Source organism: Peromyscus eremicus, chromosome 5 (genome assembly GCF_949786415.1).
Source record: "Peromyscus eremicus chromosome 5, PerEre_H2_v1, whole genome shotgun sequence".
Taxonomy (NCBI): domain Eukaryota; kingdom Metazoa; phylum Chordata; class Mammalia; order Rodentia; family Cricetidae; genus Peromyscus; species Peromyscus eremicus.
The window spans coordinates 79022961-79049027 of NC_081420.1; the positions used below are offsets into that span (position 1 = coordinate 79022961).

The 26067-nt window shown below is 39.4% G+C and overlaps 1 protein-coding gene across 3 annotated transcripts in view; it reads left to right on the top strand.

Moving 5' to 3' along the window:
* Ccdc7 (coiled-coil domain containing 7) overlaps nucleotides 1-26067 on the top strand; it is a 165081-nt gene that overhangs the window by 117078 nt on the left and 21936 nt on the right. For 2 of the 3 annotated variants that reach the window (XR_009379398.1, XM_059263777.1), the window contains exons 31-38: nucleotides 1154-1216; nucleotides 5414-5521; nucleotides 11441-11524; nucleotides 14154-14219; nucleotides 16378-16437; nucleotides 20428-20538; nucleotides 22147-22269; nucleotides 25259-25354. Coding sequence is in view for 1 of the 3 variants with exons in the window: in XM_059263777.1 (XP_059119760.1) it covers nucleotides 1154-1216; nucleotides 5414-5521; nucleotides 11441-11524; nucleotides 14154-14219; nucleotides 16378-16437; nucleotides 20428-20538; nucleotides 22147-22269; nucleotides 25259-25354 (711 nt within the window). In the remaining 2 variants the exon portion in view is untranslated. Of the gene's footprint in view, nucleotides 1-1153; nucleotides 1217-5413; nucleotides 5522-11440; nucleotides 11525-14153; nucleotides 14220-16377; nucleotides 16438-20427; nucleotides 20539-22146; nucleotides 22270-25258; nucleotides 25355-26067 lie in introns of those variants that run through there. The other variant, XR_009379399.1, reaches the window with a different exon arrangement.

The window sequence follows — 26067 nt, forward strand, 5'->3', positions numbered from 1 at the left end:
GCCTTCTTATCAACCCGGGAGGAAAGGAAACAGTCAGTTGCAAGTCCCTTCAGAGCATCTTAATCCTGGGCTGGACCAGCTCTCTTGACCCATGTTTTCTCAATTAAACACGTGTATATGATGACAAAAGAAGGTAACTACCGAGAAGGAGATGAGGAACTAGATCTCAGAGCTGGACATACGTCCTGGGTTGTGATTAATCATCTGGGGGAGGGTGGCTGTATAAAAACACTTTTCAATTTTATTTTAAAAATCTACCTGTATATGTCAGTGATATTGAAAATATGTCATCCCTTTGACCTGTGAATATTATCTTAAATCTATTTTTATCATAAAAAAATCTTTATGAGAGACCTGGGAGGGTAACTTAACCAGGAAAGGGCTTTACACAAAAGCATTAGGACCCAATCCAGTCCTCAGAATTCATATAAAAAGCTGGGTGTAATAGAATATTCTTATAATATCAGTGCTGGGGAAACAAAGACAAGAAGACCCTTGAGGTTCTCTTACCCAGGTCTGGCGGAATCAGTGAGCTCCAGATTCAGTGCAAAAATAAGTTGAACAGTGATTGAGGAAGACACTCAGCACTGACCTCTGCTCTAGACACATTCGGGCACTCACCCACATATGAACATGCACACACACACACATCACACATACACACATACATACACATATAAAAGCTATCTTTTCTGACAAACTATGTAGTCATATATATTATTAGCATTAATGTCATCCTACTTTTTACTTCAATGTGTTTCTTCCTCATGCTACTAACTTTACCAGAAGTAGGTAACTGTAAGAAAATCATTTAAATGTTTGTGAATTCACCGTTTGAACAAGAATCGCTTATAGAAGTCAAGGTGACAGACAGCTGTTGGGTTAAAATAGAAACGATACTATCAGACAGGAATAAATGTCTAGGAGCAAACTTACAATCCTAACTGTTCAGTTTTAGCAAGAATGATTCCAGATCTGTCAAATTAACTGCTGACATTTAAGGAGATATTATTTTTCTTCTTACCTGAAGGATGTGTAAAACTGTGCCTAACTTTCAGACATTGTAGTCATTTAAGATTAGACCATAATTGGTAAGCCTCGATGTTACTATGTTTCATTCATTAAAAGGTTGTTTTGTTTTTCATTTGGGTAGATGAAAATGTGATGAAAATCTTCCTAGATGAAGACCTAGAATCAGAAAGCAGGGATCCAAAAGGTATGTAGCATGTTTTTAAATACATTTTAAATAAGAGTCATGAAATGTTTGATGATTTATTTGTGGCTTTATAGCTGAGTCTTCCTCAGAACACATAGTTTAGAGCATAAGTTACCAAGACTTACGTTTGATGGCATGAATGAGCGCTAACTCTGCCGTTCGTTTCCTACAGTCCCTCATGCTCCCGATAGTACACGACACTTACATTTTTTATCTGTTTTATTTGGAGTTGGAGGAATAGCTCAGTAGGAAGGTGTTTGCCCTAAACACATGAGGAACTTAGAACCATGTAAAGCCAGATGGAGTAGCAGCTGTTTTTCCAGGCAGAGAGAGAAGAATGTCCAAGAGTTTGCAAGCCGGCTAGCCTGAAGTTCACAGTGATGAATAAGAAAGCCCCTGTCCCTGTCTCAGACAAAGTGGAAAGTGAGGACAAACACCCCAGGCTACCCTCTGACCTCCAAACACACCATGGCATGTGTGCGCATGCATTCACACACATGAACACAAACATACATGAAGTTTTTAAAAAAAAAAAAACTCCCATTTGAGTAAAGGGCTCTTCCTTTTTCTTATTTGCAGTAGTGTTTCATGAACTATCACTTTAAGAAATACTTTTCTAAGAGTTTTGTAGCTCTCTCCCATTTATTTCAGTTTTTAAAGTATATCCATCTTATATTCATTCATACTTGAATTTTATCGGGTACCGTTGTCTGCTAAACTGTGTTAGCTATTGTCCAGGGAACTTATTCTCGGAACTGTTGTATAACTTTGAAAACTCTAAATATATATGACCACCTCCCTCCAACTCCATATGCTGGATAGTAACACTCTGAAGTGATGGAGTCAGAAAAGCCCCACTCTTGTGAATGGGATTAGATCTCTCCTAAAGGTGTGTCAGGGAATGCCTTGTTACTTTTTCTCTTATGCCATGTGAAGGTACAGAAGGCAGCACCACCCTGTCAAGTGTCCCTAGTGGCAGATGCTAAACCCGACAGTGTAGTTTCAGTGAGGCTCAGATGAGCAGAGCCACAGAGAAAGCATATAGAAAGGCTTTGTCTTCTTCTTGGAGGTCATCGACGTTTGGGTAGTAAAGGCCGTTCTGACAAGGGCTCAGATCAAGAGCAAGAGCCAGCTTTCCTGTGAGTGACAAAGGACTTGACTGAACACTGGGACAGTGTTCATGGTAGGAGGAATTTAGAAATCCAGGAAGAGATTTTCAAGTAGAAAACTGAGGGTACCACATGACTTCTCTTGACCGCTCATGGTAAAAATGTTCAAAAAGAGGAATCATCAGTTAAAGGTAGAATTTAAAACCAAAAGGCATGCAAAGCTTAAATACTTGGAAATCTTTCATCTGGCCCAGATTTGTTGACACGTGTTTGGGAGAGGACATCAAAAGTGTGCTATAGTGGCCATTTGATCAGATCAGTGTGGATGAAGTAAGCGAAATGACAAATGACCCAGAGCATGTCTGAGATCCCCAAGGCTTCTCCTCCTCCACTCCTTACTTGTGTTGTTGCTGTAACAAAATGCCTGACAAGGGCACCTTGAGAAAGGAAGGGAGGGAGGGAGGGAGGGAGGGAGGGAGGGAGGGAGGGAGGGAGGGAGAGAGGGAGGGAGGGAGGGAGGGAGGCATGATTTTGGCTCACAGTTTGAAGGTACTTTATGGCAGGGAAGTCATAGTGCAGAGGCAGCTGGTCACACTGCATCCATGTTCAATCTGTATGGCTATTGTGGCTTGAAGGCGAAATGTTTACCCCAGGCTCCTGTGTTTGAGCAGATCTCTGGCTGTTTGGGAAGGGGCAGGACCACTAGAAAGTGGAGCTTCATTGAAGTGGGTGGCTCACGGGAAACAGGCCTTGAGGTTTTACAGCCCTTCCCCACTTCCTGATATTTTTTCTGCTTCCTGACAGCCAAATGCAATCTAACTATCCACTGCCACCTCCATAATTCCCCCGTCATGAAAGAATATATCTCCCAAACAGTAAGCAAAAGTAAAGCCTCCTTTCCTAAATTGCTTCCTGTCAGGTCCTTGGTCATACACCAAGAAAAGTAACTCTGTAATGACCCATGCTCATTCTTGGGCAAGGACCCATGGGCCCTTCCACACACCTGCATCATTCACATGAACTATTTCCCATTCACCACGGTGCCATGTATCTGATCATATAAGCAGAACATTAGTCACAGCAAAGATTCTTGTGACTCTCTAGACAACCCCCCTTAGTGGTAAGGTCAAGTCCTTCCTATGTCTTCGTCCCCTTTCCTTTTATGAAACTTTAAATATGATTACCATCCCAAAGTGCATTGGACATGCCTTTCCATCACACCAGTTTGGTATACTCTCTGTGGACTTCTGCAGGATCAAGTAAGTTGGCATAAGCGGTTCTCCTCTGAACATTCTCCACGGCAGTACCTACCCCAGACCACAGAATAGTACTTTTTAAAAAGATTGGTTTTTATTTAATGTGTATTTGTGGGGGGTTTTTGTTTTTTGGTTTTTTTGGGGTTTTTTTTTTTTGCATATATGTAAGTGCACAGTGTAGATATCTGGTGCCGATGGAGAGCAGAAGAGGGTGTTGAATTCTCTGGAACTGGGGTTACATATAGTTACGAACCACCATGCAGGTTCTGTGAACTGAACCTGGATCCTCTCTGCAAGGAGGCCAAGTGCTCTGAAATGACTAGCTCTCCAGTTCCCAGAATACAACTTTTATATGGAGGGTTATGTGATTTTTTTCATTCTTTTCTTTTTATATTATTCTTTCTCTTGGTTTTTTTTTTGTGAGTTTATTAAAGAGAAGAGAAAGAGCTTTATTATTTCTATGGAGTGAATATCTATGGAGCTCATAATAGGAATGTGACTGTTTGAGTTTGGATGCACCAGGGTACCAGGAAGAAGACAATTTAAATAAATATAGAATGAATTAGTCTAGAAACCTAGTGCTAGACTGCAGAAATCACCTATGGAGGGGACACATCTAGACACAACTCCACAATTGCTTTTCCCTGATCCTATCTGGTAGAAATGTATGCTGCCTGGTAAATGTGATGTTTCCCAAGAGCACAGACCAGTGGCCACCTCTAAAATCCCAATCATTTATTAAAATTAATATTTTACCAAAGATGAGTACTAAGTGATGATTTGTTTGGCTTTGGGGTTTTTGTTTTTATTTGGTTTGGAGATAGGGTCTTCTGTCTTAGCCCCAAATCTGCCATGTAGCCAAGGGTAAGCTTGACCTTCTGACCCTACTGCCTCTAGCTGCCTAGCGCTTGGAATGAATGTGTGGCACCAGAGCCATTTTACACAGTGATGGGAATTTACGTCTAGATATCTAACTTCTCTTTAAAATATGAAAGACTTTAGAACCCTAGTCCTGTGTTTGTGTCAATCAGTGAGCATGCAGCATTGCATGAAATAGCTATTCCACACATTCCTTTCCCCTCCTCACGCTACCAATTACTACGACATCCCTGTCCCTCACATTGCATGCTCAGTCCCACTACATATTTGAGCTGTGACCTGGAGAATAGATTATGGAATATAAAGGAACCAGTTCCTTCCAAGTTTCTATATCCCATAACTATGTACCGTTTTACAATATGCATAATCTTTCTAAGCTTTACTGTCTTCATCTGGTAGGGGCTTAAATGCTATTCAGGTGTTGTGAGGATTAAACAAGATGTTACTGGGGACTGGGGAAATTTCCCAGTGAGTAAAGCGCTTGCTGCACAGATATGAGGACCTGAATTCATATCCCCAGCACCCACATAAAAAGTTGGCCATGGAGTCCAGCAAGAGGGCTCAGAGGGTAAAGGTACTTCCTGCCAAACCTGATGATCTGAGATCAATCCCCAGAACCCAAACTGTGGGAGAATAAGACTGACTCCCCTGTGTACTCATGCTGTGGTATACATGTATGTGCCTTTCTGCATATACACACAGACACACACACACACACACACACACACACACAGACACACACACACACACATACACACATACACACACACACACATATTAATAAAAATAAGTCTTAAAACATTGACATGATTTTCTTCAGTTAATGCTAAATTGTGAAGTAAATCAAGTTAAATGATCACAATGTGTACTCTAGTGAGTCTCATCATGTGATTCAACTTTACCTCAAAGTGTTCATTTGCAATGAACTGATTTGGAGTCTGTTATTATTACAGCTAAGGATAAAACAGTCATAGAAGTTCAGGAGATACTCGAACGTCAGAAAACACTGAACCCAATAATTAGCGACCTCATATTTCGCTTGGATATGGACAATGTGGTTGGTAAGTACAAATTTGTGACTGGACACTGTAGAACACAGTCCAGTAGGTACAGTGCTTCAGATTTGCAATTTATGAGCTTCTAGTTAAAAAAGAAAGAAAGAAAACTTAAGCAAGAGCTATCCCTTCTCAACTTAATATTAACCTGGCTCTTATAAGCCTATATATTAATAACCAATTACGTGATGGATAGTGCATTTACCCTTGCCTGCTCAGGAAATAATAGGTAGGTTTTTCTCTCCATTGCAAGCTTTTGGGACATTAATTATATGCTATATGGCTAGTTCTTTCAGAACATAGTTATCAAATTATATATAATGAGATAATGAAATTGAGTACAGGAAATATGATGACCTTACAATGTGCTTGTCACTCAAATGGGAAATTTAGGTAGTGGAAAGGATTGTCAAAATACTTAAAAATTTAGGAGGTGTGCAGATAACTGCATCCTTTGAACCACAACCCTGAAGGCAACCAGCAAACTTCAGCAAAGTGGCAGACCAGCACCATCCACACTGTCTTTCCCAAACCAAAAGCATTCAAAGCACAAAACAAACGAACAAACAAACAAAACCTAATAGAACTACACTGAAGATTTTAAAACAGGCAAAGGCTTACAGCAACCAAAGAAATGAATGTCCAATAAGGAAACTAAAACAGAAAAAAAAAAAGCCACTCTCAATATAGAAGGAAAGTTTTATGGAATTCAAGGCATTATCAATAGATACACCTTTTAACGCGTGCTAGAGGGGGCCTGTCAATTAGAATAAAAAAACTGCCAGGCAGTAACTGAACCACAGGAAAAAATGAAGATCTCCAGCACTGTTATCATTTTGATTTGTAATACCTGTTTTTGTATTATATGTTTAAAAGGCTCCAAAGCCTTTTAATTTTAGTCATTGCATGAAAAATAATTCAAAATAATATCAAGGAAATTTGATATAGACAACTCAATGGACTCAGAAAAACAATTTATATTCTAACTGAGAAAAGCAACAGAGACAGATAATCATAAAGTAGAATTAAACAGAAAAAATTAAGTAGAATTTAGTGTATAGTAAGCATTAACTCTAAAAATAGCCTATTACAATAGTCTCTGTATATGGATAACAGTTACATGGAAAACCACAAAACATTATTAAAAGTAGTCTTAAAAGGCTTAAAGAAATGGGAACACATTACAGGTTTATAGACTGGAAGACTGAGTATTTTAACTTATTTCCTTAAAATTTATCTATGGATTCAATGCCATTACGACTAAGATTTTAGTCACATTTTTACTGAAAATGAATACATTAACTTTAAAACTTACATAGAAGATCATAGGCTGAAAACAGATCACCCTGATAAAGGAAGACAAAAAAATTCAAAGGATATAAAATACTATATGAGGCCTCCTTGTAACCAGAGTTCTAGACTAAAATCCTCAGCTCCAGCAGCCCCAACAAGATCGGCCGATTACAGAGTTAAGTAGTAGTGGGGGGAAAACCAAAAACAAAGAGTAAAGAAGAGGGATCTAATCAACACATTTGGGAAGGAGACAAAAAAAAAACCATTTGCCTTTGGTTTAAATAGAAGAATTGGAGCAGGAATGCTTAAGAAAACAAAACCGGTCAATGGCCTCGATCCTGATTCTGCAGGTGATCTGAAAAAGTTATCGTTGCTGTTATCATGTGAGGTGATCAATCTGGCTCCTCCAATGTGGCTACTTCTGTCCAGAGAAGCCTCACCTCCGTGAATTGCTGTTCTCTCTATGGCTCACCCTCCCTGGCTCTGCTGGACCTAGAATCCAGCATTGCTGCAGGACTACCTCAGCCTGGCTCTGCTGGGCCTAGAATCCAACATTGCTGCAGGACTACCTCAGCTTAGCTCTGCTGGGCCTAGAATCCAGCATTGCTGCAGGACTACCTCAGCCTGGCTCTGCTGGGCCTAGAATCCAGCATTGCTGCAGGACTACCCCAATGTCTACAGACTTGACAGGAGATGAGATTAGTGAGGTGGAGAGGTGTCCTTGTGTGATTCACATACCCACACAGACTCAGACAGGATCAGACAGGCCAAAGAAGACAAACATGAAATAAAATTGCTGGAGAAAAACAGATACAGGCATAGGCAAAGACTCCCTGAAAAGGACACCAGCACCTCAGGAAGTAAGATGAAGAGCTGACTGATGGGCCCTCATGAAAGAAAAGGCTTCTGCTCAGCAAAAAAAAACAAGGGACATCGAGATCATGATGGGAAGGCATACAGTGACGGCCAGCCAAACTAGCAGAAATGCATGAACTGTAGACCAATAGCTGTGGAGCCCCTATGGGACTGGACTAGGCCCTCTGCATAGATGAGACAGTTGTTCAGCTTGAACTGTTTGGGGCGGGGGGGGGGGGGCAGGCAGTGGGATCAGGATCTGTCCCTGGTACATGAGTGTGCTTTTTGGAGCCCAGTGCCTATGGTGGGATACCTTGAGCAGCCTTGGTGCAGGGAGAAGGGGATTCGACCTGCCTCAACTGAATGTACCAGGCTCTGTTGACTCCCCATGGAAGACCTTGCCTTGGAGGAAGGCTGGGGGGCGGGAAGAGGGAGGAGGGGGGTATGTAAAATGAATAGAAAATTTCTTAATAATGAAAAAAAAAAAAGAAAACACTTATCAGAATGAAGAGGCAATCTGTAGAATAGGAGAAAGCCTTTGCCAGCTGGACATCTGATTGGATGAATATCTAGTATATATAAAGAATTCAAAAAAACTACCAAAACATAAGCTAGCCATTAAAAGGAGAAACAAAATGTGCAGTTCACAAACATGGATTCTGGGAAGGAAAGATGAATGTGAACTGGAGAGTATAAAGGGTCCTCAAAGGACTAAAATCAGAACTACAGTATAAGCCAGCTATATCACTCCTGTTATAAACTTGAAAAAAATAATCTGTCTAAATCAGAGTACCACAGAGAGAGCTGTACATTCCTGTTTATTAAAGTACTCTTCACAGCACCCAAGATACTGTATCAGCAGATAAAGAAAGTATGGTACATTTACATAATGGAGTTTTATTCATTCTTACTGGACACTGAAATTCTGCAATTTTCATGACAATGGACTGTCATATTTTTAAAAAATAATCCAAAGTCGGAAAGATAAATATTGCATGTTTTCTCTCACACATGGAATTTCAAATGTGTGTGTGTGTGTGTGTGTGTGTGTGTGTGTCTACATGTGTGATGTGAAAGTATAAGGGATATTAGGAAGAGGAGCAGACTAGCAGGAGAAGGAACATGGGACAGTAATAGAGGTGAAAATTACATCATATACTTGAATGAAAACATCATAACAAACCCAACACAATAAATATATGCTAACAAAATAACTGGATAAAAATTCTCAAGTAAATATCAAAAAAACTCATTACTAGCTTTTTGAAAGATACCTAAAAATCTTCCAGAGATACTTCAAGATAAAGATAAAGTCATACCAGCAATTATCTGAACTCTCACAGACAAGAAGAGAATGTGGTTCTCTAATTATAAAAGTAGAGGCAAGTGCATGTGTCATCTCCCTTCTTGTCTTAATTGATTAAAAAGGAAGCTGGAGTCATCACAGGGCTTTATGTCCTATGTAATCTGTGCACTGTGTGATTGCATAATTTGCACACAGCATGATCATGCAATCTATGCACATGTGTGGCATAGCTCTGTAAGCCCATATGTGCATGTACAGGGGGAGTCCATAAAAAGCAGACAACAGAGACTGCAACTGTTCCCTAAGACAAAGCCTGCCAGTGCCCATTGGACTCAGAGCTACTCCCTGAGACAGAATCCATCAGCACCAATTAGACCAAGAGCTCCCACTGGACCAAGGGTATCGATCAGACCAAGAGAGGCTCCCTCAGACACAGACACCACTTGCACCAAGTGGAGAAAGAAATGGGTAGATGACAGTGCAAAAATACAGTCAACCACATAAAAACCAATATGGCTCCATCAGAACCTACATCAGCAAGACCTGAACATCCCAACACAGAAGAAACAGAAGAAATCGATCTTAAAAATGGCTTTAAGAAGATAATTGAGGTCTTTAAAGAGGAAATGAAAAATTCCCTTAAAGAAATTGGGGAAAAGTCAAACAAAAAAATTGGAAGAAATCAGTAAATCCCCTAAAGAAAGCCAAGAGAAAGCAATTAAACAGGTGAGGGAAACAGTTCAAGATTTGAAAACTGAAATTGAGATAATAAACAAGACACAAACTGAGGGAATGCTGGAAGTAGAAAATCTGAATAAATGAACAAGAACTACAGATGCAAGCATAACCAACAGAATGCAAGAGATGGAAGAGAGGATCTCTGGTGTTGAAGATACGATAGAAGAAATAGATTTGTCAGTCAAAGAAAACACTAAAGCCAATGAAGTCATAACACAAAACGTCCAGGAAATTTGGGACACCATGAAAAGACCAAACCTAAGAATAATAGGGATAGAAGGAGATGAATACCAACTCAATGGGACAGAAATATATTCAACAAAATCATAGAAGAAAACTTTCTCAACCTAAAAAAGGAAATGTCTATAAAGATACAAGAAGCTTACAAAATACCAAATAGACTGGATCCAAAAAAAAAGTCTCCTTGCCACAAAATAATCAAACCACTAAACATACAGAATAAAGAAAAAATATTAAGAGCTGCAAAGGAAAAAGGCCAAGTAACATGTAAAGGCAGACTCATAAAAACAAAAACAAAAACAACAACAACAAAAAAATCTGACTTCTCAATGAAGACTCTAAAAGCCGGAAGTTCCTGGAGAGATCTTATGCAGACACTAAGAGACCATGGATGCCAACCCAGACTGTTATACTCAGCAAAACTTTGGAGCCTAGTGTCTAGGGTATGACACCTTTCACAGCCTTGGTGCAGGGAGGAGGAGCTTGAACCTGCCTCAGCTGAGTGTGCCAGGCTCTGCTGACTCCCCATGGGAGACCTTGACTTGGAAAATTTGGGGATGGAGGGTGGGTTGGAGGAGAAGGATGGGGGTGGGTGGGAAGAGGGAAGAGGGAGGGATCTGTGGTTGGTGTGTAAAGTGAATAGAAAATTTCTAATAATAAAAAATTAAAAAAGAAAAGAAAAGGCAGCTGTATACAACATACATATTTAACACATTGTTGGGTTTATAACTGAGGCATATGACTCATTGATGTACAACCATATGGTATGGGCAGGTAGGAGCAGGTGGGATGCCCAGAAATAAGAAAATGAGGACTAAGAAGGTAACTCACACAGGAACAAATGCCTAGATCCAGAAATGTCAAAAACAAAGGCTCTTGTGGAACACAAATATTATGTACACTTTCTTGAATCATTTTCCTTAAAAGGCAGAAGCTTACATAAAGAAATATAATAGTGTAGGATATTTATATATGTGCGATATGTAAAATGTTCATAAAATGGGAAAGAAGGAAGAGAAGCATAGATAAACATTTACATTGCCTCCTGTGTGTGAAGGGGCACCAATCTGAGGTGGTGTCTAAAGTTGCCTATGGGCTTTAACACCTACTTGTGGATTCGGTTGACTGTCATCACTCTAGACTGTCACTATTCATCTACAAATCTCCTTTCAGTAAATTAGGCAGTATACTTTTATAAAAGATATTGCTGTGGGGCAAATGCTAGTTACAGAACTGTGAGGTACCAGTTCATGTACGAATTACATTATTACTTGGATGTGTGCTTTTGGAACAAAGATCTTGAACTTCAATGCTTGGAGGCTTATATGCGTGCTCACAGGTCTCCTGTTCCAATGTTACATGATATGACAGTCCAGAGGTCATCAATAACAAAGTCTAATAAAGTTAGTATCACGCATACACAACCATCTAACATTTCTATCTTAAAATCACCTTATCGGATGTCTTTGAAATCTGTTGTTTTTTTTTTACAGAGAATAAGCTAGATAACTTGAGGAACATGTTTGGACAACATTTATTAAGAAGCGAATTCAAGCCACAGTCAAAGAGTGGATCTGGTAAGAAAACTTCAGTTCAGTACTTCTGATCATTTTTTTCATTAATGTGCACCTTATGACAATACTTATTGTGACACTGCCAAAGGACTGCATGCACACTTTCCTATTATTGTGTAGACCAGGTACTTGTTAAAAATTGAAAGTTAGCTAGATAGCATTTCATTTAGAACTCATCCATTTAGGCAATGTTCCATCAAAATCAATCACAGTTTTAGCAAGCATAGAATATTACAAAAACAAGTATGTGTAGTGTTGTTCTCATCCCATTCTACATCCAGTTTAGGTAGTAAAGTGCATTTCATCTGTGAGGTACAACACTGGCTCACAGGTGTGACGGAAAGACGGACTTAGCAGTTCTTACACCAGCTAACAGTCTCCTCTATACTCTGGGAAGAGGAAGGGGCCAGGGAAAGGGGGATAGGAGAAAACAGTGAGAGATGAATATAACCTAAGTACATTAGTATTTGAACAAAAATCCCATTATGAATCCCTTCACTCTTTACAGCAAATATATACTAATAAAGATGTCTAAGGTGCAGCCAGTTCTTTAGAGCAAGACCTCCATTCTATGTCAAGATCAGGAAACACTTTTCAGCTTCCCATATGTACCCTGTTGCAAACACCTTTCACACAAAACGTTTCAGGTGTGATAGACCACCCAGTTAAGGTTAACTACCTCACTCAAAGTAGAAGCTTTCTGACATGTTTCATTTTAGAGTTTGGGTTTTTTGTTTGTTTTTGGTACTGCATCTAGATACTCTTTCCTAAATATAAGAAAAGGTACAAATCACAAAATATTACATGGAAAAAGACACAATCCTAACTTCAATACTTCTTTAAATTCTTCCCTTTTTCTCTCACTGAGGTACCAAATCTCCCTAAGATGATGTATGAAAGGCTTTTTTCCCTTGGCATTGCTGATTGTTGCTTTCCATCACCAGCATCTATTAGATTTAGAGTTATATAATGTAAGAAGACCACTCAAACACATCTGGATAAATTGAAGAATGACTGCTGTGTGTATGACTTGGTCAGCAACTTGACTTTGGGGGGAAAAAATATTAGGCTCCCACTTCATCAAATAGAACCTGCCAGTCTTCATGGATTTTAACATAAGCTTTAAGGTTATATTATTGTTGAAACTATCCATGATGATGTAAAGTTGCATGTAAGTTTCTGCTGCCTGGAAAGAGCACCAGTAAAGAAACTGTGAGGCATGTTCCTGTGTATCAGCATTGTCATCAGCATGCTGTGGTGGTAAATCACTAGCAGTGTAAGTCCCAACACAGTAGGGTTCCTGTGATCAGGAATAGTCCTCCCAGTCACACTCAGATTTCTGTTCCATTCTGTTGAAAAATGCGAACTAGAATAATAGTAAGCACTTGTGTTTATTTCTATGTTGTTTAGATCCATCGTTTTGTAGAGATGGATATAGGACAGTTGACTGGTGTCTTTAGAAGATGTATAACAACACAAGCCAGGCATTACCATGTAAAGAACACTTTTAAATATGGATACCCAATGACAGCAAAACTTAAAAGTTGTTGTTACATAAGAAAAACATTTCATAAAATCCTTCCTGTCTTAATTTGAATTTTAGTATTTATGAATAAATGAAAAATAAGCTACATATATTTATGTTTGGATCTCTTCTATGTTCAAAATGATCTATAGAAATGCTTTTTCACAGTGACTTCAGAATATGCCTTATGGGAATATTTTAAGTATATTACAATCATTTTCTAAGTGTGGAGTGGTGGCACTTACGAAGCTGAGGTAGGAAAATCAGAAGTTCAAAGCCAGTCTGAACTACCTAGTGTGTTCTGAGTCAGCCTGGGCCCTGTTACTGTCCCTCAAAAACAATCAATTTCTATTTCTAGCTAGCTAGGAAAGTTACTTTTCATTTTCCAGTGCCAAAATGCTAGCTTGCATTTGTGATAACAAGAAGAATATAATTGGTAATTATTTTATTGGCTACTAATACCATGGTTACAGTGTCCAATAATCCTATTTTCTCCAAGAGGCACTTTCTCTTGTGACATTGTTGCCACTTGATACAGTTATATAATCTAAGGAGAGCTAAAATATTCTCCCACTAGGGAACTTCGATGACGCTTAAGATCAGAGACCATGTGTTTTCTCTCATATGTTGAATCTAGGGATGGGGAAATCATGAAAATAAGGCAGAGAAGGCATTTGGGGAAAAGAAAGGGCATGGTGGTGTTTAGAAAGGGTAATGAGAGAATATGATCAACATGTTGGATGTATGTATGAGGATTTCACAGTGAAGCCTATTGTTTTATATAATATATACTATAAATTTATTTGTATTTGTTTTATTTTAAATACTATGAATTTGAATTTTTTAAGGGGGCGTCAGATTCCCTGGAACTAGAGTTTCAGACAGCTGTGAGCTTCCCAGTGTGGGTGATTAGGAACCAAACTCCAGTCCTCTGCAAAAGCATCCAGTGCTTTTAACTGTGGAGCTGTCTCTCCAGCTTCTAATTACTATTCTTTAAGAATAAATAGTAAGTTTTCACTGTGCATGTATGCAAACAAGAGAGAAAGAGCGAGCTGGATATTACAGTTTGTCTTTCGAAGTATCTGACAAATCTGTTTAATTTTATAGAGATCGGCAAAGATAGAAAAGGGACCTCTGCCAAGTCCAAATCAACAGCGAAAACAGATGCAACAAGTAAGCAGGGTAACAACAGTTACATTTGGTCAAGTCTGAGGTGTATGTGTATTAGTCCCTCTAGACTTCAATTTAAGTTGCCATCTCAGTTTCTTTTCCTGTTGATGTGATGCAAGGGGGGAGGGCCTTATCTTGGTTCACGGGTTCAAGTATAATCCTCTGTAGCAGGAAAGTCAAGGCAGCAGGAACTTGAAGCAGCCGGCCACTTCACCTCCATAGTGAGAGGAAGAGAGCAATGATAAATGCATGCACACTAGTTCTTAGCTGGCTTTTTCTATGCTTAGACAGTCCAGGGTCTCCTGGACTCGGGAACGGTATGACCCACAGTGGTCAGGTCTTCCCACTTCAGTTAACTCAGTCCCAATAAGCCGCAGAGACATTCCCAGAAGACCATGTCCTAGGTGATTTTAGAGTATGTCAAGTTGACAGTTAGTACCTGCTGTCACCTCACCTTACAGGATATCACCTATCCACAAATTCTCTCCTATAACTGGTACTCTTGTGTCTACCGTTAATGGAGCGTTAGCTGATATTACCAGCTTGGAACTGATCCACTCCAACAGCACCCCTGTAAACTCCTAGTGGGGGAGGAGTGTCAGGACACATGTGGAGAGCTCCTGCTGAAGCAAGCCTCCTGTGTTCCTCTTTTTTCTTTTAATGTTACCAGCAGTACCAGAAAGGACTCACCCTGTGAACCCACTGAGCTTTAGTGGTCTTCGCAGAGACCTTGGCTCCAAATTTATCTCAGTGGCAGTTAGAGCCTCAGATGTGAATCACAGGGACATATTGCGGTTCATAACAATGTCTCATCATATAGAGGGTACCACTAAAGACACGTGATAACAAAAGGACTGGGAAAGGGCATGACATTGAGGGAAAACTAATCAAAGTGTCTAAATAATGGCTCTGAAGTGTAAGCAAGAGTGAAAAAGTTGCAAATGGACAATATGAAAATGGGCAGGTACAGAAAAAGAGCAGGAAGGAAGTTGAAGAAATAACAATTGTTTCTTTTAAATATATGATGGTTGTTAATCTCCACAACCAAACTTAATGGACTATAACAAAATAAGCACCATGAAATTCATAGCCAGAACAACTATCTTATAAATGTTGAAAAGCAAATCTTGGGAGACAGAAGAAATAACTCTTCATTAAAAAGAAAGAACCTGAGATCATCAGAAATTACAAATCCCAGAAAACACCGGGCAGATACATTCAAAACACTAGGAGAAGAAATTCACCCAAGAATCTCACAATGAGCAAAACTATCTTTTTAAAATGAAGATGGAATATCAACAAAGTAAAATTTTAGACAATGTGTTGATAGACACCCTGCTTTAAGAAAGTTCTTCTGGTGAGATTTGAGAGTCTCACACAGTAATTAGTATCACCCAAAAGGAGCATAACTAGAAATAATTCTGTAATTACAGAACAGTGTGTATGTTCATTGTGCCTCTTTTCTGTTACTAATTTGACACATTATAAATCTGTCTTTGGGCCTATATGATGATAGAAATATAGCACTAATGTTGTAGTGAAACATATCATTATTTTGCATGAATAATATATGCTAATAAAAAGCTAAAAGGGAAATAGAGTACATTTCCTAGTGCAGCCCAAAGGAGGTGGGTGAGAACGATGGTGTATTCATGTAAGAAAATGATACCAGTTGTTAACTCAGAGAATTAGGAACAAATGCAAAGAACCAGGTAATTTTCCTGAAAAGGTTGCTGTAACAAGCATTGGAACTCCATATACAGCTACTCCTTCCTTCTTTCATCTTTAGTTCATGGGCACAGCATGACATAAATAGCTATGACATTCTAATCTCTGTAACATGGAGTGGTGTTTTGTGCAGAACTGTTGAGAGAGGTGTGACACACAGAGAGGAGTCTTGTTTCCACACATGGACTGGCGCTACCCACCTTTGCTTCTCAGATAATCCTCTCTGGAAACATGCTCACACACATACTCAGAGGTGTGTGTCTCCTACGTGATTCTAAATCCAGTTTAGTTTGACATTCAAAATTAACCATCACTATAATAATGTCCATGAAACATGGTATCAGCAGAGATGGGAATGCCAAAGGAAAAAACGAAACCTGTACATTAATTTTTTCCTTTACATAGTATTCTGAAATGTGTTTTGTGTCTTTAGGTAAGGAACTAACTATTATTAAAGGAACAAAACTTCTTGAACAACTAAAAGATGAACATGGTAAGAATAATAACTTTTCAAGTCATATATTTATGATTTACATTCTAACCTATAGTAACAATATCTGTGTTGTTGCATGAGCAACAGTTTTTGTGGATTCTCTCTTACAAAGAAATTCTAGTGTTTGTTATAAGTAGGCATAAGATAAATAATATGAATAGTGAAACTGAGCCAATTAGAAAATAACCTAACCAAACCCAGTACCACATCCATCTTGGAGTGTCTGGAGAAAATCATCCTGATGCTATTCCACTCACTTTCCATTTCTGGCTTAGAGTTAAAACATTGTGTTGAGTTTGAAAAAGCAGGAAATCTTTCTGGTGAGTGTGCTCAGGAAGAGGTCTGCAACACACAGGCCCCCTCCCTGCCACTTCCTTTTACCAGATTAAGTTGGTGAGAGTGGATGGTGCCGCCCTGCAGTGGATTTCTTCCTCTGGGCTGTTATCAGTTCCAGATGGTTGGTCTTACACGGTGTTACACACACTTCTTTTTGATCCTAGAAAGACTTCAACTATGAACAGTTTTTTAGAGTTGTTTCTGATTAGTGTCCTCAGAGACTTGCCATGCCTGCCTCCTTGTAAGGACACGAGGAGAAGGTGGGTCTTCAACACCGACCTCCATGATGAGTCTGAGTTTGCAATATAATCTTCCCATCCCAGTATATACATGTGTGCTGGGATGGAGGTTTACTGGCAAGGCATGGTTTCTGTAACTTTAAGTGCAAGTGTTGTACTACATGTCTTATTAAGTATAAATCGAACATATATTGTTAATCAAGTAAGGCCTCTTGACCCGAAAGCTTACAACTGAGGGAAAGCTAGGATTGAAAACTGGTATTATTTGAAATAAATGTTCAAACTTGTTTTTATGTTTTGGCCTAGAAATACTGGATTTAATGAGCCATGTTTTTCAGTGTTTTTGTTTAGATATGGTTGCTTTGGGTGATGCTTACTAATTAGATCCTTACCACTTTTGAGTGACAACCTCAGCCACAGCAACAAAATGCGCCACTTAAGTCCAGTCAATTTAAAATATTTGTCTTTTCTGTTACTTCTTTGACATCTGCGAAATTACCCTACAGAAGTAACTTGCAAAAGGGGGAGTTATTTTAGCTTACCATTCAAGGAGAACTATTATATCATGACAAGAAAGGCCTAACACCAAAGGTGAGAGGCCACCAATCACATGACAAGGGAGGCATAACACCAAAGGTGAGAGGCCACTGATCACATGACGAGGGTGGCATAACACAAAAGGTGAGAGGCCACTGATCACATGACAAGGGAAACATAACACCAAAGGTGAGAGGCCACCGATCACATGACAAGGGAGACATAACACCAAAGGTGAGAGGCCACCAATCACATGACAAGGGAGGCATAACACCAAAGGTGAGAAGCCACTGATCACATGACAAGGGTGGCATAACACCAAAGGTGAGAGGCCACTGACCACATTGCATGGGCATTCAAGAGGCAGAAAGTAAACAGAAAAGTAGGGCTGGGCCCTGCAACCTCAAGAGCCACTCTAAGAGACTCATGTGACCCAGTGAGCCTCCACCTCCGAAAGATTCCACAGCCTCCCAAAAGAGCACCCCCAGCTAGGGAGCAAGTGTTCAAACACAGGAGCTTGTGGGCACGTTGCACTTTCAAATCACATTTGTTTAGACCATATTTCTGCTCAATTTATATTTATTTGTTAATGGTTAGAGGATAATAAAACCACTCCAAATTAAAAATTAAAAGTTGAAAATTAGGAAGAGGAAACATTTGGAAAGAGACTACTGACTGATATCAAAATGAATATTCTAACTCAGAGTCAAACAGAGTTTGGATAAGGGCTAAAATGAACAAAGATGCCTTTGTAGGATACAGGGCACAGGCAAAGATGAAAACATGACAAGATACTTTATAGAAATTGGAGTAACAGACAAATGACCGCTCATTAATATGTGAAAAAAGTATTACAAATAAAGATCACCACATAGAGCTTGAGGGTAATGTATATATAAGGCCATCGTATCATTGGGTGAGTTTTTAGCATTTGTTTTAGACATGAGTTTATCTACAAAGAAAGATACTAGTCCAGGTAAGTGCCTGATAAAATCACTCATGGACACTCAAGGTAGAGAAAATATATTAACACGTGAGGTAAGTGCTTGCTTAGAAGAATTTTCATACCGTGCAGTTTTTATTTACTCCAATGAAATATTTTCAAATTTGAGAGAGATACAAAGATTGTATTACCTTAGGCTGGACAGTCTGTACACCACAGAAACATATTTCTCATGGGGTACTATTTCTTGGTTCAGAAATCTATCTCTTTCTGTGTCCTCAAGTGCTGGAAGGAGCAAGCAGAGCTTTGGGGCCTCAGGACAATACTAACGGCAATCGTGACTTGATAAGGACCTGTGTCCAATACCATCTCAAGATGATTCTGTGTCAACGTGCCGATGGGGACACAAACATTCAGAGCACAGCAAAGATGCATGTTAACCATACAACAACATACAGTGTCCTTTCTGCGCGGCCACCGTCTCATTCTCTAGTTTCTCAGATGTCATTGTGTGCAGTGATAGGATCTACATAATGATGTTTTATGCAAGTATTTTCTAAAAATGTTGCCACAGCTTTTTGTTTTGTTTTCCATTAATTGTTGAATTTCCTACATCCTCTTTTCCCTTGTCACTCTTTCATGAAATCACATTTAATTTTTTAAAAATGCACTACCCACGTAAATCTTTCCTCCAAAACTCTCTCAACTGAAAGTTTCTCCTTTGTGTTTAGTCTCTAGCACTTGTTAGTTACTCTTTTATGTCTTAGCAATATTTAGAAAAATATATTTAAATGTCATCTATTGAGATTAAATCACTTGGGGTAGACTTCTAAGCCAACTACACCCAAAATTACATTCAACTTAAAGTATCAAGCTATATCAAAGACTCTTCATACAAATAATTACATATGGACAGTTTCATGAAAATAATTTACGTAATAAGCATAAATTTGCAGTGTTGGAACATCATCCCACTGTGCATAAGGTTTCTCTTTTCATTGAGTTACACATTTTTCTCAGCTTTCCCCTTTCCTAACAAATGAATGACAGCCTAAGCTATGACTTCTAAAATTTTCAACAGTAATGTATTCTTTCAATGGTCTATCTTGTGGCCTTACAAGTCTCTTACCATCCAGGTTTTAGTTCAATAGCTAGGCAATAATTCAAGTATATGAGCCTTGTAATCTCTGTGTCTCTGTCTCTCCCCTCTCCCCTCTTGCCTCTCCCTCCCTCCCTCTCTCTTCCTTCCTTCCTCTCTCTCTCTCTCTCTCTCTCTCTCTCTCTCTCTCTCTCTCTCTCTCTCTCTCTCTCTCTCTGTCTCTCTCTGTCTCTCTCTGTCTCTCTCTCTGTCTCTCTCTCTCTCTGTCTTGTGTTTGACACAGGATCTTGCTAAGTTGTCCAGGCCATTATTAACTTGCTCTGAAGTCTAAGCTGGCCTTGAATTTGTGGTCATTCTGCTTCAGCCTCCTAATTTTCTGATGTCACTGGTCCAAACCACACGGCCTGGCTCTGTTTGTTTCCTGTTCTGTAGTCACATGTATTACTTCTATGATAGTATAATTCATGACAACTGAATCTAACAACTGGTGGCTGTGTTTGGACCGAGAGATTCAGCAGCTCATGCACAAAGCTTTTTTTCTCTAAAACTAGCCTCCTAACTGTATCTGCCTGCGGATCAAATGCAGAATGAGCATGATGGGGGGGGTGGGCACAGGTCTGAATTAAGAAAGATACTACCCAGGAACACAGTATAAAGACAAGAAAGAGAAAATGATGAAAGGCATTATAGAAACTGAAGTCACAGATGATGAACATTTGATAAAGCATGGGAAAGAAAAATATGAATGAAAAAATACAGTAGAGTACAGAGTTTGTCACAAAATTTGTGAATACTCACAGCCATCATGCAAATTTCCTTTCCAAACTTTGTTTCAGATGTGGGCTTATTGAAAATCAAACCTCAAGAAAACATTACCACCAAGTACCAGCCACCAAAGAAATTTCCAACAAAAGTGATCAATCTGTCACCCTTCTTGACCAGTCAAGGTAAGAGAGCACATAAGACAAGTAACAAGATCTAATTGCCTGAAATACTTCAGAAGTATGCCTTTTCATTAATCCTTTTTGCAACTTATGTTTTTATTTAACTGCATTGTCGAGAATTCCCCAGTGCCTGAAAATGAAATGGCTTGTATTTGTTCTTTCTGTTGACAATGTAACATTTCATAGTTTAGAATGCTTTATTCAGCCACTAGAGGTCATTGAATTTTAAAGGCTATTGCCCCCAGTAAATATATTCATACATACATACATACATACATACATACATACATACATAAATACAGACAAATCACACACACACACACACACACACACACACACACACACACACACACACACGGTGGTGCATTTATTTCTTTGGCATAGAAAAAAAACCCAGATTTGAGATTTCCTGTTAAAATATATACAGGTTTCTAATATTAAAAGATATTTGTAGTCTGGTTTTCTAAAGGGCTATTAAAATGAATATTGACAGCAGCAACAGTTTTAGAGGGGAATGTTTTTGTCTGTAACATTTCATCAGAGTGTACAGCAGCTGGGTCATATGATAGGGCTATCAAGCATTTGTGGTACTGAGGTCCTTGTGCAGACTAGACAAGCTCTCAACCCCGAGCTAGGCCCTAACCTCTTTGTGTGTTCTATTGTCCAGAAGCACAGTCTTTTATATTTCTTCAAATTCCTTCAAAATTGCAGGCTTTAGACTTAAGTCTTTAATCCACTTGGAGTTGATTGTTGTAACTGAGGAAAAAATAAGGTGTTTGGTTTCACTCTTCCCCCATCAACCCTCACCAAGGGAAGACTGTCTCTACTATGTGATCTTAGCACTTCCTCTGGCTGCAGATGTGTGGGGCTGTTTCTTGGTGTAGATTTTGTTCCATCAGTTTGCCTGTTTTAATGACAAAATCATAATCTTCTTTATTTCTATAGCCTCTAATAATATTTTGAAGTCCGTTTAGTGTAGTTATCTCCAGATCTGTCTGGTTTGGTTTTCTTTTCTGTTGTTATTGTCATGTGCAGTTTAGGGAATTTGTTTTGTTTTTTGAGACAAGATCTCGTGTAGCCTGTGCTGCCCTCCCTGCAAGTCCCTTAGCTCAATTTCTGTCTCCTTGTTTTGTTTCATGGTCCACTGGGTTTAACCAGAGCCTGCTGAACTCTCCATTAATGAGGGGTGGATCTGACTAAGCCTGTCCCCCTTATGTGTCTGACTGTTGATGGCCCTAGTTTTGTGCAGACCCAGTACCAGCAACTACAGCTTCATTACAAAAAAAAAAAAAAAAAAAGAAAAAGAAACATAATTCTTAACTCTTATTCTCTAATTTCTTTAGAACCATATCCCTGGGCAACAACAAATGCTCCTTATTTCCGGAAGGCTTGCCCATATTGGGTATCACAGAGACAGACTCTTAACCATTCCCTAAACTCTCCTCTGCAGTGTATGTCTTTATATTCTTAATTGAGTTAATGAGCTCCAAATATTTTTAATCATCTACATTCCTTTAACTTCATTTTTATTAGCACCTAATTTAGAGTGACCATTAGAAGCAACTATAAATGTGATGTATCTTATAGCTAACAATCTGAATTTTTTTCTAGAAGAAAACGTGGAAAGCTCTTCATATACAGATGAAATCCAAAAACCACTTTATAGGACATCTAGGGGAAGTTCAGGCATCCCTGCAACCTTTCAGCAGATGATAAACAGCAGAAAGATTGCAGGTAATGTTTAATAATGTCTGTGTGCAACAGGATTATTTTACTGAGAGCTTTCATTTTATGGGAATGATCAGGCATACTAGCTTTAGTCAGAACCGAATTTAGGCAAATACAAGTGGGCATGCACCGAGCTCTGTTCAGTCAGCACACGCTCATTCTGAAGGCGAGGGGCACCCCTGCCACATCTCCTCCTCACTCATAACAGTGGAGTTGGATCTCCATTTCCTTCCCAGAGGTTTGGTTTCCTGTTCAGCACGGTAGCTCCTGAGGATGATTAGGATAAGTCCATCATCCTCTTCCTTTCGCATACGCATCCCTCTTTTTGGCAGTCCCAGGCAAAGTGTGCTGCAGAAGAGGTGAACAGAAGAGGTGGGAAGACAAACAGCCGTATGGCCCCCCCTTTCCTTGTCATTTTACAACCCTTTCCTCCTCCATCTGATGCCATTAATATCTAAGGCTGTGTGAGCTACTGCAGAGGCATTTTGGGATTGCCCTGCGTGTATCGAACTCCTTTATAACACGAATGAGTTTTCTTTGGTGTACTGTGCACCCTAATACCTAAAAGAAATATATATACCCTAAAGTTTCCTGAAAAACAAAAGCAACAAAAAACAAAAAGTTGACCAGGCTGCTATTTTTATTACATCTCTTTTTGCTACAAGCACATGCAGAGGATATTTAGCAATAAAAAGTTTGTGCCTGATCCCCAGCAAAGGAAAGAGGAGCTCTTTTTTTTTTCTTCCTCTGTGAGCTAGAAGGAATTGATCAGGAATTATATCAGATGGCTGAGGACAATTAAAAACAATGAGCAAAGTCCTAGGATCCAGAAGACAGGGGAAAAAAATAAATGAGAAGCTAGACAGGCGTTTTCTCAGCGGCACACCCTCACGTGTCCAAGCTGCTCCAGCTGGGCCCAGTTGTCCGCCTGTACCTTGCAGACAAATGGAATGGCCGCTGGGTTGAACCACTGCTTCACATCACCTACAGTGCTGCTCCCCATTGATTCGCCTCGAGCTTCACCTCGAACTCGGGTCTCCTGCTCTTAGCCAAAGCTTTTAGGGGCCTGGCTAGAACATTCTGGGCTAGATGCAAAATGTCAGACTTAGGTTCGTGTTTTGAATTGTTCCTCAGTTGGTGGCGCTGTTTTCTAAAGCTATGGAACCTTCAGGAAGTAAACTCTATTATGGCACGTGTCAAAGAATGAAGGTATTAAATATCAGTGGTAACACTGCCAAAAGAAACAGACAAAAAGACAAAAAAAATACCATATAGTCTGAATATTATTGACTTTCCTGTGGCTGGAACCAAATTACTTGGAAACAAATGATGTAAGCTGAGAAAGGTTTGTTTTAACTGGCATTTCAGTCCACCATGGCAAGGAAGACGTAGCCAAGAAGCTCCATCACCATCCAGAGCAGAGGGCAGAACTGCTCTGATTGGAGCAGAAAGGAAACAGAGAGCAGCACCAGAATAGGAACTGGGTTTTTAACCTTCAAAGGCCTATCCTAGAGGCCAACTTCTGCCAGCTAGGTACCACACTGAAGGGCTCAGTAGTCTCCTAAATTGGCACCATCACCCAGGTAACAGGTATTAAAGCCATGAACCAGTGGGTGGTGTTCATTTCAGACTTAACATTCTATTCTAGGCCTTCCAGAGGCTTATGGCCAACCTATAATGAAAAAGGCATTTATTTGAACTATCTCTGTAGACTAACAAACAATGACAAGATCATTCAGAAATCTTCTGAGATGCAGGTCAGACCTCTAACAGCGAGCACCTGTAGAACCAAAAAGCAAGTTACAGCCTTTCAACATAAAAATGGCATGGAATAAATATTGCTGTTGCTGAAGAAGAGAGGAAAGCAAGTCCAAAACCCAACAGGCCAAACACAAAATCCTGCAGCCACATGTCCCACATTCTAGCAAATAGTGCCATCACCTAAGTGAGCCCCAACAGGCCGAACGGCCAAGCCCAAGTGCCTTGTCACTTCCAACACATTTGACTTCTCTCTCAGAATATATGCCATCTACTAAGAATGTACACCATCCACTCAATATATGCACAACCTACTCAGCATATATGCCACTTATTCAGAATGCACATCTTCTATTCAGAATGTGCACCATCCACTCCGAATATGCAGCACCAACTAAGAATATGCACCAGCCACTCAGAATATCATCTCCCTGGTTAGAAAGAAGTCATGTTCTCTTGCTATATCTAGAATGGAAATGATGAGAAGCTAAATCTTTTTCTATCAGAGTGCTAGACTTTTGATCTAGAAGCCAATGAGAGGCAGGGCATTTTTCGTGCAGACAGTTGCCATAACCAATGGAAGACTTGACTATGGAAACTCAGCATTTTCATACAATTGTTGCCCATTAACACTGACAAACTATTATCTAACTGCAAATATTCTGCTTCCTTACTTCAGGATTTGCCCTCAAATAAAGTCAAACATTTTCATTGCATCTGTTTCATTATAATGTTAAAAATATGTACTTAACAGTATTCATTGTCCCTCTCTGCATTTCTCTCTGTAGTTTTCACTGTACAAATGCCACCCTCTTTGTAAAAATTATTCTGCCTAGAGCTAAAATCCCATCTACAATACAGAACTCATTGACCAATGGGATTGTATATTATGCTATGGTTTTAAAGATATTCTTCTGGTGTTTTTATATAGCATTTCTTTTTTTTAACAATGTGTATATAATAATGCTTGCATCAAATTCATGATTTAGGTCAGGTGGACCCCCAGATTTTCAACGCCGAGCATCTCAAGTGCCAAGGTGCTTCCCCCTCCCTCCAAAAGACAGTTTTATTTAGTCTTGAGTTTCCTGACTTGCACTCTTACAATGCAGTTATTTTGTGTTTTATCTAAATTTATAAGAAAAAAAAAAGAAACTGTGCATTAGCCAGGGTTTATTTTATGTTTTTAAGAGTTAAAATTGGTTTACTTCTTGGGTAACTGTATGACATCATTTTTCAGGGGATCTGAGACCAAAAAGTGTATCCAAGGAACAAACTGAACTTGAAAACCAGCTGCGTATTTCAATCACATCTTCAAAAAAATATGTACATAAAGGTAAAAAAAAAAAAAACAGATACATGCGATTAAATTCTAGAATATTCCCACTGTTTCAATTCACCAGAATTCTCAGTCCTGTGGCCCCATCCAACAAAGAACCATACAAGCCCAACATATGGTCCCCATGCTTTTTTGTGAATAGACATAAGCATGCATGGCTTGGTAGTTTTGTACAGTCATAGAACCCTGGGAATAGACAGTCCCTACCTCTACACCAGGTTGAACTGATGGATTTCCATCTTTCTGCCTGATGTTCTAAAATGTCAGTATGTCATTGTGTATCCCATGGTTCATTTTTTAATGATATTTATTTATTAGGGCTGTAATAAACACTGCAGTTGCTATCATTTCATACATTTTTTCCTATGCTGCTTGTGTTGATGTTTCTGTAAACTTGAGTGAGTAGAGCTGGGGGCATGGCTCGGCTCATAGGGTAGTGTTCGCTGCACAGCATGAGGACCTGATTTCAGATCTCCCTAAACCACACAAAGCAGGTTGTAGTGGCACACATCTGCAACCCCATAGCAAGGACAGACCCTGGAGTCTCCTTGGCCAGTTAATCTGCCAAATGGTGAGCTCCAGGGTCAGTGAGAGACTCTACCTCAAAAGATAAGGAGGACAGTGATAAAGGGAGACACTCAACACTGACCTATGTCCTCCATAAGAGCACACTCGGGGATGCACACTAGCATGCAGACACATGTGCATGT